Source organism: Pleurodeles waltl, chromosome 7 (assembly GCF_031143425.1).
Source record: "Pleurodeles waltl isolate 20211129_DDA chromosome 7, aPleWal1.hap1.20221129, whole genome shotgun sequence".
In the NCBI taxonomy this organism is placed as follows: Eukaryota; Metazoa; Chordata; class Amphibia; order Caudata; family Salamandridae; genus Pleurodeles; species Pleurodeles waltl.
In genome coordinates this window covers 481180687-481195611 of record NC_090446.1, presented here as the reverse complement: position 1 = coordinate 481195611, position 14925 = coordinate 481180687, and the positions used below count along the sequence as shown (strand labels likewise).

Below are 14925 nucleotides of genomic sequence, written 5' to 3'. Positions count from 1 at the left end.
TACCACTTCCTTCCTTCTGCTTTATCTCACTCTTCTCCACTAGCAGTGCCCATCAAGGCTCCACCATCATCCTACTTTTCCTCAATGTGTTCCCCAGACTCTTCCAGGCCTCAGCATCTCCTCCAACTACAACTTCAACAACTAGCCTGAAAACGTGCATTTTTCTGGCATTTGAAACCCATCATACCGCTTTGTCATCGACCTGTGCCTATGAGCGGTGGATGCCACCCAACCATCTCAAACTAAACACATCAAACATGGGATATCCTGGAAATAGACTAAGTATCACTCCTCTAGCATCTGGCTCAAGAACTAGGTATACCCACAAAGACCTCAACACACATAAGAAATATAGGAATGACTAGGGACTGAACTGAAGGCTCTCCCTGATAACATAAGTAAATTAAATTACCAAAATAACTTTTTTCCTCAATCGCAGTGTTGTATATTTCTTTCTCTTCCCTCAAATAGTACAGACCATGAAAGTCTGATTATGCTAAAGGATTTTAAGTTAATTCCCCTCTCTGCTTGTTTTGAGGGCTGCAGAAAATGCAGATGTCAGACAACTCTTTTATTTGAATGCCCAAATCACATCTTACCAGCGATCTAATCTCTACATCAGCTGCCAATGGCTACACTTATCACCTTTAAAGAGGTGCACATCACACATTGAGTTATCCAGTGCACTGGATCACTTCTTCAACATCATTTCCACATCTTTTGGCCAATCAGAATACTGCATTCCGGACTAAGCTCACTCTTAACCATCCCTTCCTCCACAAATTGTTAGAGAGCTCTTTTTCAGGCTGGGCGGCTAAAATCTGGAATTTGATTTCTGAAAGAACGAAAATTGACAAGCGTTCGGAAAGTCTTAAAACTTTTCAGTTCATACATGAATGATACAAACCACGGCTAATGAAGATAGTAGGTATTTGTATGCATGACTTCATCTAATCTCACACTCTTCTACAGCACCATGCCTAGAGCACGTCTCCAAAGGTCAAGCACCACATCCATGTTTCATACACAGACCAAACGACAGCTAAAACCTTTTCAATCAGGTCCTCTAAAAAGGCTTCTCATGAACCTGGTGTGAAACACAGCCTTTTGCTGCTTCACTAGGAGTTTGAAGAGCCAGTATAGAGTCCAATACAATGCATGCATGCACCCCAATGCAATTAGAAGCTCAGAAAAATAAAGAACAATGTGTACACTTGTAAATACCACCATAGTGTTTTACTGAACTCCTGGAGCCAGAGTTCAAAAGAGATTTCAGGACATCTTTCTCAACAGGAACTTCCAGTTCTGGACCATTTTCCTGTACTCTTGGTCCAGATGAACTTCTTTCCTGCGGGTTCCCAAGGGGGAATACCAAAGCGGCAGAGATATTATCGGTCTCTGGCCCAGTGGCATTATCACTCATGATTACAAAGCAGCTACCAATCTGTGCTCATTTGCTCTTGTAGGTTTGAGGAAGGGTCAATACTTGCAAGCTCCCATCCCCGCACATGGTGCGATACGGCCTCAAGAAGCCACATGCCCCATTATGCCCCGTTTCTGTGGCCACCTGTCCAATGTTCCATTCTACTTTGCATTTCACACTAAATGTGCAATAGAGAAGTGAATGATTGTGCATGTTCCCAATCTGAAAGCCACACACTGCCTTGGACTGCTCCACTGAAAACTGTGACTTCAGAGTGCTCTGTAGGTAAAGGTACAGTGGGGTGACTGGCATTGGGTGGGTTTGGTAGGGCATGTGTCTTTCTTCTCATGGTCCACCACTCCCCACAAACCTAACATGCTGTACTTTTCCTTAAAGAAACTAGGCACTCCTGCACCTTAATAGATTCCACTGCAGAACATCTACAGAAGAGGAAGCCCACTGCTAGTGGTAACATTTGTTGTCAATCTGTATAATGCTCCCACACTATTACATCCTGACCGCAGAATTCTGGATCTCTGCACTTGACATTAGTCAGGTACCTTATGAAAAGCATGGATCAGGAGTCACCTACCTCCTGGACGCCAGCAAATCAAATAGTAGCCTACACCGCCACCACTGAGAGGGAGAGGCCTATGTAGGTCCTGTACTACTGTTAACTTGGTACCGAACTGCAACATGGTGGTTGCTAGAGATGATTCAAAGTTAGTGCTGTAAATATTGACATAGGACAACCATCATGGTGTGTCTTACAACCATCCAGGATACATCTCAAGCATGAAATACCCACAAGAGAGAGACTGTAGAGCAATCATTCAGACAGAATTATTGTTTGACATGGAAAGTTGAAAATACTGGCATAGTGAGGCAAAATGTCAGCATGGTACATGCATCACAAAGAAGTCAATAGCATGTGCACTGGCTTCCCAGTTATGTGGTATGGACAGCTGCACTGTGAAGTAATCAAAGACTCATTTCAATTCAATTTTATATTTTTTTTATTTGTGAGGTCCAACTTAACTGCATTTCCTCATCCTCCCTCCCCACCCCAAAAGCATCAGAGCCTCTCTATCCTCCACCCCAGTACTTTCCATTCAAATGTCACCTTAACAAATAGAATATTCCAGTGAGTTTTCGTCCATCCCTCGACATACGCACACAGGGTGGAGCAAACAACAGGTGAAGGAGGAGCGTATTAAGTCACAGAAACAATCCCGTTGCCACTCAGAATAAAGCAATGTGTATTAGTGCACGTGTATAAAATTACTCAAAAGTGGGCCCTGTAGCTGTTTTTGGCCCTCAGATCCTCTGGTTCCTGTTTTCATAATTCATCATGTCCTTTTGGCTGACGTACTTTTCTAGCCATTTTGTTTTCTCTTTTGTTTAGAAAAAAATGAAACAGCACCACTGAAACCTGCCCCTGCTCAAGTTTAGACCCCCATTACCATCATCACCTTGTTTGATCTCTGAAATGATGACGTCTTCTAAATTTGATGACACCAGTGATCCCTGTCTTTGGTCTCTTGAGGCTGTCATATCCAGGAGTGGCTTATATGACTCGGTGTCAGCCCTTTCAGAGCCTGCAGCTGGCTGGGAATTCTCTTGGCGACCCCAAAAATGTATCCAGTTCTGGTTATCCACAATGAGAGATAGAGAATTCTGTGAAAGCTTGAGTTTTGCGGGACAGCCTGTGGATCCACCCTAGAACAGGTGCTTGCCAATGCCCACCCACCCTTTACTGAGAAAATAAAACTGGGGTAGCATTTTTCCAACATTTGCTTTGGTAGCCACGGATATATAAGGCTTGCCTATTGGTGCTCCCCCTGACATTTCCTCCCTCAAATGACCATGGAACTTGTGTTGTGTTGCAAAATGCTTCCTTTGTGGGGGGGACACAGGTCTTCTGAGGCGGCATATAGACCGAAGTTAGATCTGTAATTCAAGCAGCGGAACAGTTTCTCCCATCCTTCTAAGGCTCAAGCAGCAACACACTGCCATGTTATCCCCAGTAAATCATGCCCACTATTTCCATATAAGGCATGCAAAGCATCCGCAGTTACGTGCCGGATCTCTGTGCCCTAACAATGTTTTCATCCAAGGAAGCTTTTAACTTATGTTTCATTACCCATATTCTGGCTCTTTCCCATCCTCAAACGCTGTAGGAATGAACACCTTTCTCCTATTGACCAGGAGCCTCTCTGTGGGCCTCATAGATCCATAAAGGAGGAGAACTTGCACCATCCCACCACTCTGGAAATGGCACAGCCACTTTCTGGCACTAGGTGGTAATTTATGGCACTGTGTTTGGCATAAAAAGGCAGAATCTTGAGACGGAGTGAGAGGGGGAAAGGGGACAGGAATATTTGTGGTGGATAGATGGTGTAATGGTATTTTACCTCAACATTCCTTTTCTTCGTCCAAGTCATTACTTTTGAGTTTGCCCCACCTACGAGACAGCAGAGGTCCAAAGAAAAGACTACGAATACATGCCCCACCAACTCAGACTACGTGCCATAAAAATGACAGACACTTCTGGCATCCACGTGAATTACCCAAGCCAGCAGAGAAGGCCAAAACGTCAGTGGTGGATGGGAAAGCCATAATGTCTGGGTGCGAGGAAGAGAAGGATAAGTATTAATGAGGGGTATGGTACGTAATCATGGTATTATGCTGTCTGGAGGTCCGCCCACCACATGGGGTAGAAGTGGCTTACTTTGCCCAGTTGAGATGGTACAGTAGATGCCAATGTCCATATCTGAAGTGGGAACAAACAGCTGAACCATGTTCCTTTTGCTAAACTAGCCTGCCTTGGCAAATACACATATTAAAATTAAATATTTGTAAAACATGTATTTATTCCTTGAATTTGATATTTCTCATTTAATGTTATAAATGAGGCCTCATTCTGTCTGAATAAATTATGGGATTACTACCAGAGGTTCTTACCACCTGACAGTAAAAAGCAAAACTAGTTGAATTAATCTGCTCATGTATGCAGTAGCTATGCAACTGTTACTGTGGGCAAAGTTGTACCGCTGGGTGATAACACATAACTCTGTATAAAATATACTGTTGTTTTTTTAAAATATGAAGAACCGAATTTTGTATCTTCCTATTGGTGCTGAAAACTGTTTTGGGAGCTCCTCTCAGGTCCAGAGAGTTTCCTTCATTCCAGCTATCCATCAAGTATTGTTAGCTCATCAAATAACCCCTGTGATGGATAATCTAACATTTCTTTACAAATAAGGTGCACAGCATTTATGCAGACATGATATTGCTTCAAAACCCTTTCAAAGCTCCTCTTTTATCTAAGTATGTTTGTTTTTCTCATTTTTCATACTATCCTCCAAGGTGGAACTTAAGTATATTACTGCTACTACAGGCATTAAATCAGAATCTCTGGATGACCTGTGTCCAGTGACTATTTTGAAATGTTACATCTCACCCATCGCAGATGGGGTCACGGAGCTAAAAATCCACCTGAACCCACTTATGGGCTGCGCCGTGAATAAATATGGATAGATAAGATGTTTCTTCCACTGAACAAGCATATAGTAACCTTGGGTTTGTCAACATCGTTCACCCTATTCCTCTTCATCCTGCTTTGGGTAGCATTCTAGGCAAATATTGAACAAACAACTTTCTGACTTTTCTTGAGGAAACCAAGACTTTGGATTCTCTGCATTAGACATTATACCCTGATAGAGGCATTGAAATTGCTCTGAGAATGTCAGTATCCAATGTATGAACTCTGCTGGATAAAGTGGAAACCAGCTTGAGTCATCCTGTTGCCTCTCTCTGACGCATGTATTAGAGGGGACCGTTCGGTTCTGATCCAGAGACTGGCAAAGATGGGAGTCACTTGGGAGTTGTCTTGGAAGTCACCTGGGCTTCTCTCTCAATGCACACATTAACACTGCAGCAAGTTGCTGCTTGCATATTCTGCGCCGCTAAGGAAGGGCTTTATGAACCTCTCAGACAAGTTCCACGCTACCATGGTGGCCTTCTCTACACGCAACAGCAACACTCTTTACTTAAGACTGCCTGCCGGTGTAGCAGCGAAATAGCACCAAGTCTAAAATCTTGCGGTCTGGACGATCCAGCAATTACAAAAGGACTACCATGAACCGGGCGCCAGCAGAGGCCTACTATTAAATAAAGGTTTCAGTGCAAGTCTTTTTGCTATGTACACAAATGATTTTATGGAAATTAGTCAGCTAGTCTTACAAACTACCTAAGCCCCTACCTCCACCTTGGGACCTGATTTTGTTTACAGTCACAAACAATTGTTTAAAGGCCCAACAGCATTTTTGATGTCTGCAGCACTGTGTATATATTCCGAGGTCACCCTGCACTGCATTTTCACAGGCAGCTCTGCGCTGTTCTTTGCATGAGCAATGGGGCTTGGCAATCGTGTGTGTCACAGTCAGCACAAATTAACAACTGCCACTACTTTAGCTCCGAGCTGCCACACCCAAGGGAGACCAGGCTGTCATGTATGGACAAGACTGACATAGGTTCCTTACTTACACTTTTGGTAACACTGCCGGCAAGCTTTAAAACTCCTTTTCTTCAAGTGAAAAGCCGCCCCCGGGGATGTATGCTCCCTGGGATGATTGGGGAGGTGGTGCAGTCAGGGCGACTGTCCACTAGGTGCTTGAGCTGTTGTGGTAGGGGGTGGAGCTTAGGCCATTGGGTTTCACTTTTTTGGGCTATATGCCACTATTTTAGGTTTGTGACCTGGTGGCTGCCAAGGTAGCTGGCGTAGGGATTGTTTTGTCCCATCCACCCATCCCATTTTGTGTACATTTCAGGGAAAATCCATTGACATTTGGATACGTGTACTTGAGGGGGTGCTTTATACTGGAACAGGTGTGCAGGGGGCAATATGCTGTGTCACTGTCACTAGAGACTGGTGCAGTTGGTGGTTGGCCGAGAAGTTTGCATGGTTTTAGCTAATTGTATTATTGTTGCCGTTGGTGAACCAGGTTGAAAGGGGGCGGGTGTGGGTGAACTGGCTCACACCTGGACAAGGCAAAGTTAGTCTCGGATAGCAGAAGTTAAAGGAAACAATTTCCGCAGCTCAGTATGGTAGGATGTAAATAGTTACAGGGTTGGGTTACTTTGCGAGACATTTAGGGGTGAGGTAAGGAAACATAAGTGACATTTGATATAGTGAGGCATTCGTTTTATTTGACCGAATGCCTAGGATAATATTATGTGCACCTATTTCAATAAACACAGCCTTTTTCACACAGAAATCGCTGCCAGTGGGTGGTGCTGTATCTCTCTCATCCATTAATGGGGATATTATGGGCAGCAGTTGCCTTTGTGTCCAAAATGAAGAAAAAGAATTTGAAAGCATGTCAGCCGACCCGGAAAGAAGCACCACCTCTGCTCCTTGAGCTGAGGGGGGTGGGATTATTACAGCTGCAAACAGACAATGGAGCAGTGTACCTGAAAAAACAGGCGCGCTGCACCAGCAAACAGGCTCGTTGCAACTGGAGGAAGGTGCACTGCCTCGTTATTCTTCATCGTCACTGGAAGCCACCACTGCACTGCAAAGGCTGGAACAAGAGCATTAAAATAGGCAATTCCAAATCGTCCGCTGTTGAGACGCAGCACTGAGGCCCTTCAGTGCTTAATTTGTTCATTCGTGGTCCCAGAGTTTTCTGTCTGCTCCGCTACATGCCAGGGATGCCAAATAACAAGGATGTCCTGATTCCTCCCCATGTCTCTTTCTTCCACCACCTTACAATTATTCCCTCCTTATCACTCTTGCAGACTCTTTGTTAGCCATGTTTTCGGCCTTTATCACTGTCTTCCTATTGTTCTCTCCCTCCTCCTTTCTACCTTTCCTTGCTTCCTCTCTTGAGCTGTAGGGTAACATTTGAAGAAATATAAGTTCTGGCCCCAATAATGAGTGCTGGTACCCACCGCTCACAGCCACCAGCGCAAATTAAGCTCTGCCCCCACCTCCCTGCAGAGCAGGAGCACTCAGGAATGGGACCTGGGTCTTCATTTTCAATTCATCCTTTACTCTGCAAACAGGAGAACAGAGGCGTTATACAGGGTGTTGTCCTCATTTTCTCGGTCGTAAACTTCGTAACAATCTTTCATTGAAGCTGATGTAAATTAAAAATCATCTGCCTCACAGAAAGGATCTGAACATTTTATATTTTACAAGACTTTCTAGTGAAAGTTTTGGGGTTCCTACACTGATTAAAACGTATTTTGTTGCACGAGTCTCCGTGCCAAAAAGCCACTGATGGCACGCGTAGCGCTTCACAAGTAATACAAACAATTGGCCATGCGCTGTGTGCCCGTTTCTGATATACATCAACACACGTCCTTGCTCAGATTGTTGGAATGTCTCACGTCACATGTAGTAGATATCCCCTGAATGAAAAAGATACTACATTCATTTTAGCGACCCATGACCCATGAAACTACAAAAGGGGGCCATGGCACGTGGAGCCCTGCGTACCACCTCTTCCTGTCACGGTCCTCTTGGCCGTCTCTAATAACGCCAGAGCGAGGCCCTTCCTCCCTTCCCAGAATCCCTGGGGTGAACTCGCGGCTGGGCCTGTCTCTCTCTTCTTCAAGGCAGTGAGATGAACCAGCGAGAGGGCGGACAAAATAATGCAGATCCTGCTGTCCCTACTGGGAAAGCCGATGGAGCAATAAGGCTTGATTTTTGGATTCAAAAACCTACATACAGCACTAAATTTGACAAGAACACTGAAAGCAGACGATGATAAAATGCAAAGCGAACAACATTGTATAATTTAGCATAACGAGTTATTTTTATCACTCAGCAGAAGTAAGTGTGATGGCCACGGTTCCTTTGCCGAACATTGCAGCCTTCTTATGCCAAGAGCGCAACTGCATCAGGGCTCACACCTGCCTAGTCATGGGGACCGTCCAAAGTGGATGGACATACCCTTTCTGGTGACACCATTTCTTTGTATTTCTGCGAACACAAACTAGGCTCTTAAATTAAGGATAAATATTAAATAATTATTTACAAAATGAATAAATAAATACATGGTAATAAATCAGCATATCATGTTACCTAGCAACAATAAGGCTCTGCACGTTCCCTGTTAATAAATATAACACATGTACGAAACGTGTTCCGGAAAAAAATAATTAACTTTGCAAAAACAGGTCTCTTTCTACTTAGATTGCCTTCTGCGCTCCACGAGCCTCAGATTATTTGAAGGCTGCATTTTGACCCCATTTCTGTTTACATTATATGTCAATAGCTTGGAAAAGTCGCTGATTGAAGTTGGCAGGGACATGTCCCAAATCGGTACTCGACAGGCCCCAATTCTGCTATATGCAGATGATGCTATTCTTATTTTACGCACTGCACTGGGTTTAGAGGTTCTCCTTAACCGATTAATAGAATTAATAGAAAATCTTGACTTAAGCATGAACTTTTCGAAGTCACATGTCATGGTCATAGGCCCACTTACCACCAGGACAAGGACCTGCTACATTAAAGGCAATACTTTCAGTCGTGTTTCTGTTTTTTCCTACCTGGGAGTTTTCTTTGATTCTTCTCTGTCTTGGACACTTTACATTGATTGTTTTTATTTGCCTTTGTAATGTTTTCTTTTATGGTTCCATGTGAACCGAAATAAAGATTGATGACTGACTAAAGTCTAGATGCCCCTCTCTTTTCCTGTACCTTGTCCCCCCCATGCCTCAGAAGTGAGGGCTGTCTACCTGCCCAAGTGGGCAAGGAGGAAACGATTCTCCCCCGTCACACACTCGTGACCAAATAACAGTCCTTGTCTTATTTAGTTTAGTCACCGAAAGACACAATGTGTATTTTCTGTTTGGGAAATCATACCAGAAGTACCTCAAAACATGAGCCCCCCAGAGATCAGGAGGGGGCTGGGTAGGCCAACCTAAAGTACCCAATACCGGACCAATTTTACCCACACACGCTCTTAATAGAAAATGTAGATGCAATTAAACTTTGTTTGACCCCAGACTATCACTTTAACCTTCCCATCATTTCCACTGAAAAAATATTTACCTTCTGAAGAATTATAGGTGAATAATAAACATACAATATGTGCATATTCAAAAACAGCACTGCAGTGTGTAGCTTGTGATGGAGAAAAGCACTGTGCAGAGGAGGGCCCGGGTGCAAAAGGGAGGGAGTGGTGCAAGAAAAGCGAGGAGGGATGCTCCATTCGCTCAGTGAAAGGGTTTCCAAGTTTGATGCCCCCTGATTGCTCAGGTCAGAACTGTGGGAAGTGAGCATATACGGGATCCATAACAGCAACGGAAATTGACACCAATGGTGACAGAAGTGACATTCAAATTATGGCCCATGTATATATGATCACGTGTAATTTGTGTATGTAAAAAGAGCATGACATTTGCTGTCCCTAATCAGTAGGTGGCACAGAGGATTTGGCATCGACAGCTTGGCTGTTAACTAACAGATGGCAGGGCACAATGAGATCTGCATGTCTGTTCCAAAAGCCACCTTCCTCCCTTTGAAGTGGAAGTGTGGTTCTACAATAATAACAAAACAGTAAGGGCCAGAGATGATGGTGCTTTGGATGTGGGTGTTAGACTACCATAGCTCGATGAGCATCTTCATGGTAAGTGTGATGTCAGTGCATGCTGGCTGTTAGTTGTATTTTTAGCAACACAACATGGGCAGTGGACAAAGCTGTAGCGCCAATGCACAGTGGCCCAAGCTAGACTCGACCAATGCTCTCATATTGAAGGGATTATCGTACATCTATTAGTTAAACATCACTTGTAAAATACTGTAAAATACTGGTAGGATATTATAGTTACCTGAACCTAAGCCAATATGGATGACACTGTACAAAGCCCAATCAAAGCTTGGTTCAATACAGTTCTAAATTAGCAGCTGAAAAACTGTAGTTCTTTGCCCGTAGAATCTCGACATCCCCCTCACTAGTCACCAACTCCCCTACAACCCCACCCTGGCTACTGACCACACTCTCCTTGGTGACCAACTTGCAGTGACGAGTGAGAAAAAAAGTGCAATGGGGATTTGGCACAACTGACATTATTTACAAGTGGTGAAAAGTCACATGACTGTGGCGAAAAGGCAATGGTGTTGCGTCAGAGGCAGCAGTTAAGAGCAGCAGGAAGCAATGGCAAGGGGCAAAGGCAACGGGCAACAGTAAAAGATGGCCACTGGGGAACATGATGGGATTAAAAATGGTTCCTCCCGCCCTACCCCCGCCCTCCCTCCCCTTTGTTTGATTTGTCTTTTTTTCTTATTTTCTCTTTTATTTCCTCTGCTCATTCCTCCGGTAATGGCTGTTTCAGATAGAAACTTCGTACTCCCTCGTGTCCTGCAGGAGAAGAAAACAGGGGATGAAAGAGATCTGGAAACTACATAGCTTAAAATGTAAACTCTAAAATGTTTGCAAGCTCCCACATCCTACATCAAGTAATTAATGGACAGTTTTGGATATATTTATTCCAGTATTTAATGTAATGATTTAAAAATCCTTAGGCCCATATTTATACTTTTTTATACATATTTATACTTTTTGACGCACAACTGCGCCAACGCAGTTGTGCGTAAATTTTTTTACCGCCGGCTAACGCCATTCCAAAGCACCATGCGGGCGCCGTATTTATTGAATGACGTTAGCCGGCGCTGCGGACTGGTGTGCGTAAAAAAAAATGACTCACACCAGGCAGCGCCGGCGTAGGGGAAAATGGAGATTGGGCGTCAAAAAATGGGGCAAGTCAGGTCTGAGGCAAAATTTTGGCCTTAACCTGATTTGCACCATTTTGTTCAACGCCCAACCCCCATTGAAATGACTCCTGTCTTAGCAAAGACAGGAGTCATGCCCCCTTGCCCAATGGCCATGCCCAGGGGACTCATGTCCCCTGGGCATGGTCATTGGGCATAGTGGCATGTAGGGGGGCACAAATCAGGCCCCCCTATGCCACAAAAAATAAAACGAAAAAAAATACCTACCTGAACTTACCTTTCTTTCCCTGGGATGTGTCCCTGCATCCTTGGGTGGCCTCCTGGGGTGGGCAAGGGTGGCAGGGGGTGTCCCTTGGGGCATGGGAGGGTACCTTCCGAGCCCACAGGTCCCTTAACACCTGCCCTGACCCAGGCGTTAAAAAACGGCGCCCATCAGGCTGGGCGTAGTTTTTTAAGGCCTGCCCCCTCCTGTGCGTCAAAATGACGTCACAGTATAAATATGGGGCACAGGCCTTAAAGTCATTTTTTGGAAGGGAATGCCTACCTTGCATATAATTAACGCAAGGCTGGTTCCCCCTTCCAAAAAATGGCGCACATGGTGGAACTTTGACGCCCGCTGCGTCGGACGTCAAAGTATAAATATGGGGCAGGGTTTGCGCCGATTGTGCGTCAAAAATTTTGACGCACATTCGGCGCAAACAGAGTATAAATATGCCCCTTAGTTTTAGAGGAGAATTTTGGTATATTGTACAACGCTATGAGACATCTAAAAAAGGAGGTGATACAAATGTTGTGGGGAAGCCAAATGGAAAAGATAGTTATTGTGGCACAAGGGATGGACATGATGCACTCCTGCAAATCCTATAGGAGAAGAAAACCAGGAAAGGGCAGAGATATGAGCAGCTCCTCAACTTAAATGTTTAAAGTCAATAGTGTTTCCAGCCAACTCTTATTTAAGTGTTATGTGACATAGAATGCAAATCTGAATAGATTTCATTCTAATGTTTTATTTCTCTTCAATGAAGATCTAAGTCTATACCCAGGTGTAAAAACCAGAATGCACAGGCATAGAACCTATTCCATGCAGAGTTTTATAGCCCACTAAGGCCAACTTAAATTTAACAGCGTATTGTACAGAGGGTTACGTGCTGGGAAGCATAGGCTCCTCTTCAGCAAGCATAGGCTCCTCTTCAGCATCAAAGCTGATGAAGGTACATGCTAGTTGAAGTCACTCATCAGACCAAAAGCTTTCAATATATGGCCCTTAGATACTGGCAAATAGGCATTGACTATTGATGACCAATTTGGTATTAGCAAGACAGAGCACAAACAGAAGCATCCTCAGACATAGGATTACTAACCACCACTTCTAATTCAGCGGGTATTTTAACTCTCGTGTAAATGTAGAATCAGAGGTTATGCACGCACGTCAAGGAAAGTGGCTAAACAGTATATCCTTGCTCAAACCCACGTAAATTTCTAAGATCTGTGTCACCATGGCACACTTTGGGTAAATGCTCAACTAAGGCTGCTGCCTCTTTCTGGGCCACCACGGGGTTATTTGGCCTCCTGTCAATCACAAAGGCAAGCCTGGGGCTGGTCCCATTAACAAGATAGCCCCCCCTTGATTGTGCTGGTCTTCGGTGGTATTATGGGTCTTTTACAAAATAGACCAATACTCTATTCTGTTAGAGATGTGGCACCGGTGCACACTTACCCCAGCCTCGTAGAGGGGGTTGTTGAAATCCGACTCAACTGTGATGGGGCTGTAGGAGTGGGAGTTCGAGAAGGAGAACCCAAAGATTGACTTTCCTTGGAACCTGGGGTAGGAATGGAGTTTTGAAGTGTGTAGAAAAGTGGAGATTAAAAACAGAAAAAGAAGGTGGAGGCAAAAGAAAGGAGGTGGTGGAGCAAATGAAAAGAATAGTAAAGCAGTAAAGGGGAATGGCAGGAAGAAAACACAGAAGCAAAGGTAAAAAATATGAAAGGAGGGAAGAATGGAAATTGAATGTAAAAGAAGGTAGGAAGGGGACAAATAAAGTAAGATGGATCGAAATGAAGGAAAGGAAAAATATACAGGAGAAAAGAAGGCAGGAAAGAAGGAGATAATTGAAGGGAGAATGAGAAGGAAGTGAAGAGAGGATGCGACGAAGGAAAGGAGTGAGGAGAGAGAAAGGAAGAAAGTGAGAAGAGTGGCAGGAAGAAGGAAGGGAAAGGAAAGGAATGGATATAAAGAAACAAAAGAAGGGAAAATTGACATTTTATTAGACATTACTTTTTGTAATAGCACACATTTCTATCAAAACTTTCCAACCAAAGTTATCAGTAATTTGTAATGTATGATTTCTTTCTTAAAAGTAATGTAAAACATTTTTTTAACTCTAGGAATCTTATTAAGTTTAAAAACAACTTTATTATCCCTGTCGGCGGCCTGGACATTGGTCTTGTAACTGAGATACATGCCCCATTTTAAACCCCACTCATGTGCACCACTCACTTTGTATAGTAGACATAAATCCCACCAATTAGGAGGATCACCAGCACGATTGGAAGGAAGATCGCCAAGGCAATGTTTCCTCCTTCCATCTGATGGGAGGGGTCTGTGGTCTGAGTGACTACAAGGCAGAAAAAAAAGAAATAAGGTTAAACACTTTGATATTCACAATACAATGATTGAAAATCATTTATATTATTATTCAATACATTTATAACTTGAAATCTCACAAATCAGAGTTATGTGTTACAAATTACAAAGTTTACTCTTTCAACATGACATTAGGATTGAAGACTAATGGCTTTAACCTGTAAGAAAGTGTAGAGGTCAATGAAGCTCCTGTATATGACATTTGATATTCCATAGCATGTCAAATTTACTAATTAAATCTACGATTTATGTATGCAAATCCCCTTTGTTTATGTACCACATAAACCACATGCACCACATCTAGCCCCACACACACTCATGGCCCCTTCACCTGCTACACCTGCCACTTCTCCTGCTCATCATCCCTCACACAACACACCAACCATAGCGACCCCACCTTCAACGAACACAACACCCCCAAACAAGACTCACCCACCCTGCCCCACCAACCAACCCCGTAGCACACCAGCCCACAACCAGAACACACCCATCAACAACACCCTCACGCACCACACCAACGCCACCCACCACAACAGCCTGAACTGCCTGCTCCTCAACATCCGCTCCCTTCACAAACATGCCATAGAACTCTGGGACCTCATCACTTCACACTCACCTGACATCGCCTTCCTCATGGAAACCTGGACCAACCCCTCCTCACAACCCGACATAGCCACAGCCACCCCCAAGGGATACAAACTCCAACGCAAAGACCGCCTCAACAGGCCAGGCGGGGGCATCGCCATCCTACACAGAGACACCATCAAAGTCACCACCAGCTCCCAAGACACTATAGGCAACACTGAACACATGCACTTCCTCATCCACAACAACAGCAACTCCACCCTCAGAGGTACACTAATCTACAGACCACCCGGACCACGCCCCGCCTTCTGCGACACCATCGCCGACAGCATCAGCCCGTACGCCCTCACCTCCACAGACTACATCATCCTCGGTGATTTCAACTTTCACTTAGAAAACCCACACGACCACAACACCACCTCCCTCATAGACAACCTCAACAACCTTGGATTCAAACAACTGGTCACCGCACCCACCCACTCAGCAGGACACACGCTGGACGCAATTTTCACCTCAAGCCAACAT

General features: G+C 44.2%; 1 protein-coding gene across 1 annotated transcript in view; it reads right to left on the bottom strand.

The window, feature by feature from the left end:
• Positions 1–2415: 2415 nt before the first annotated feature.
• The window catches only part of SEZ6L2 (seizure related 6 homolog like 2), a 217059-nt gene continuing 204549 nt past the window's right edge, over positions 2416–14925 (bottom strand). The window contains exons 16-18 of the mRNA XM_069244112.1: positions 13669–13786; positions 12889–12991; positions 2416–10800 (exon numbers count right to left, since the gene is read on the bottom strand). Coding sequence (XP_069100213.1) covers positions 10771–10800; positions 12889–12991; positions 13669–13786 — 251 coding nt within the window. The 3' untranslated portion in view covers positions 2416–10770. The remainder of the gene's footprint in view (positions 10801–12888; positions 12992–13668; positions 13787–14925) is intronic.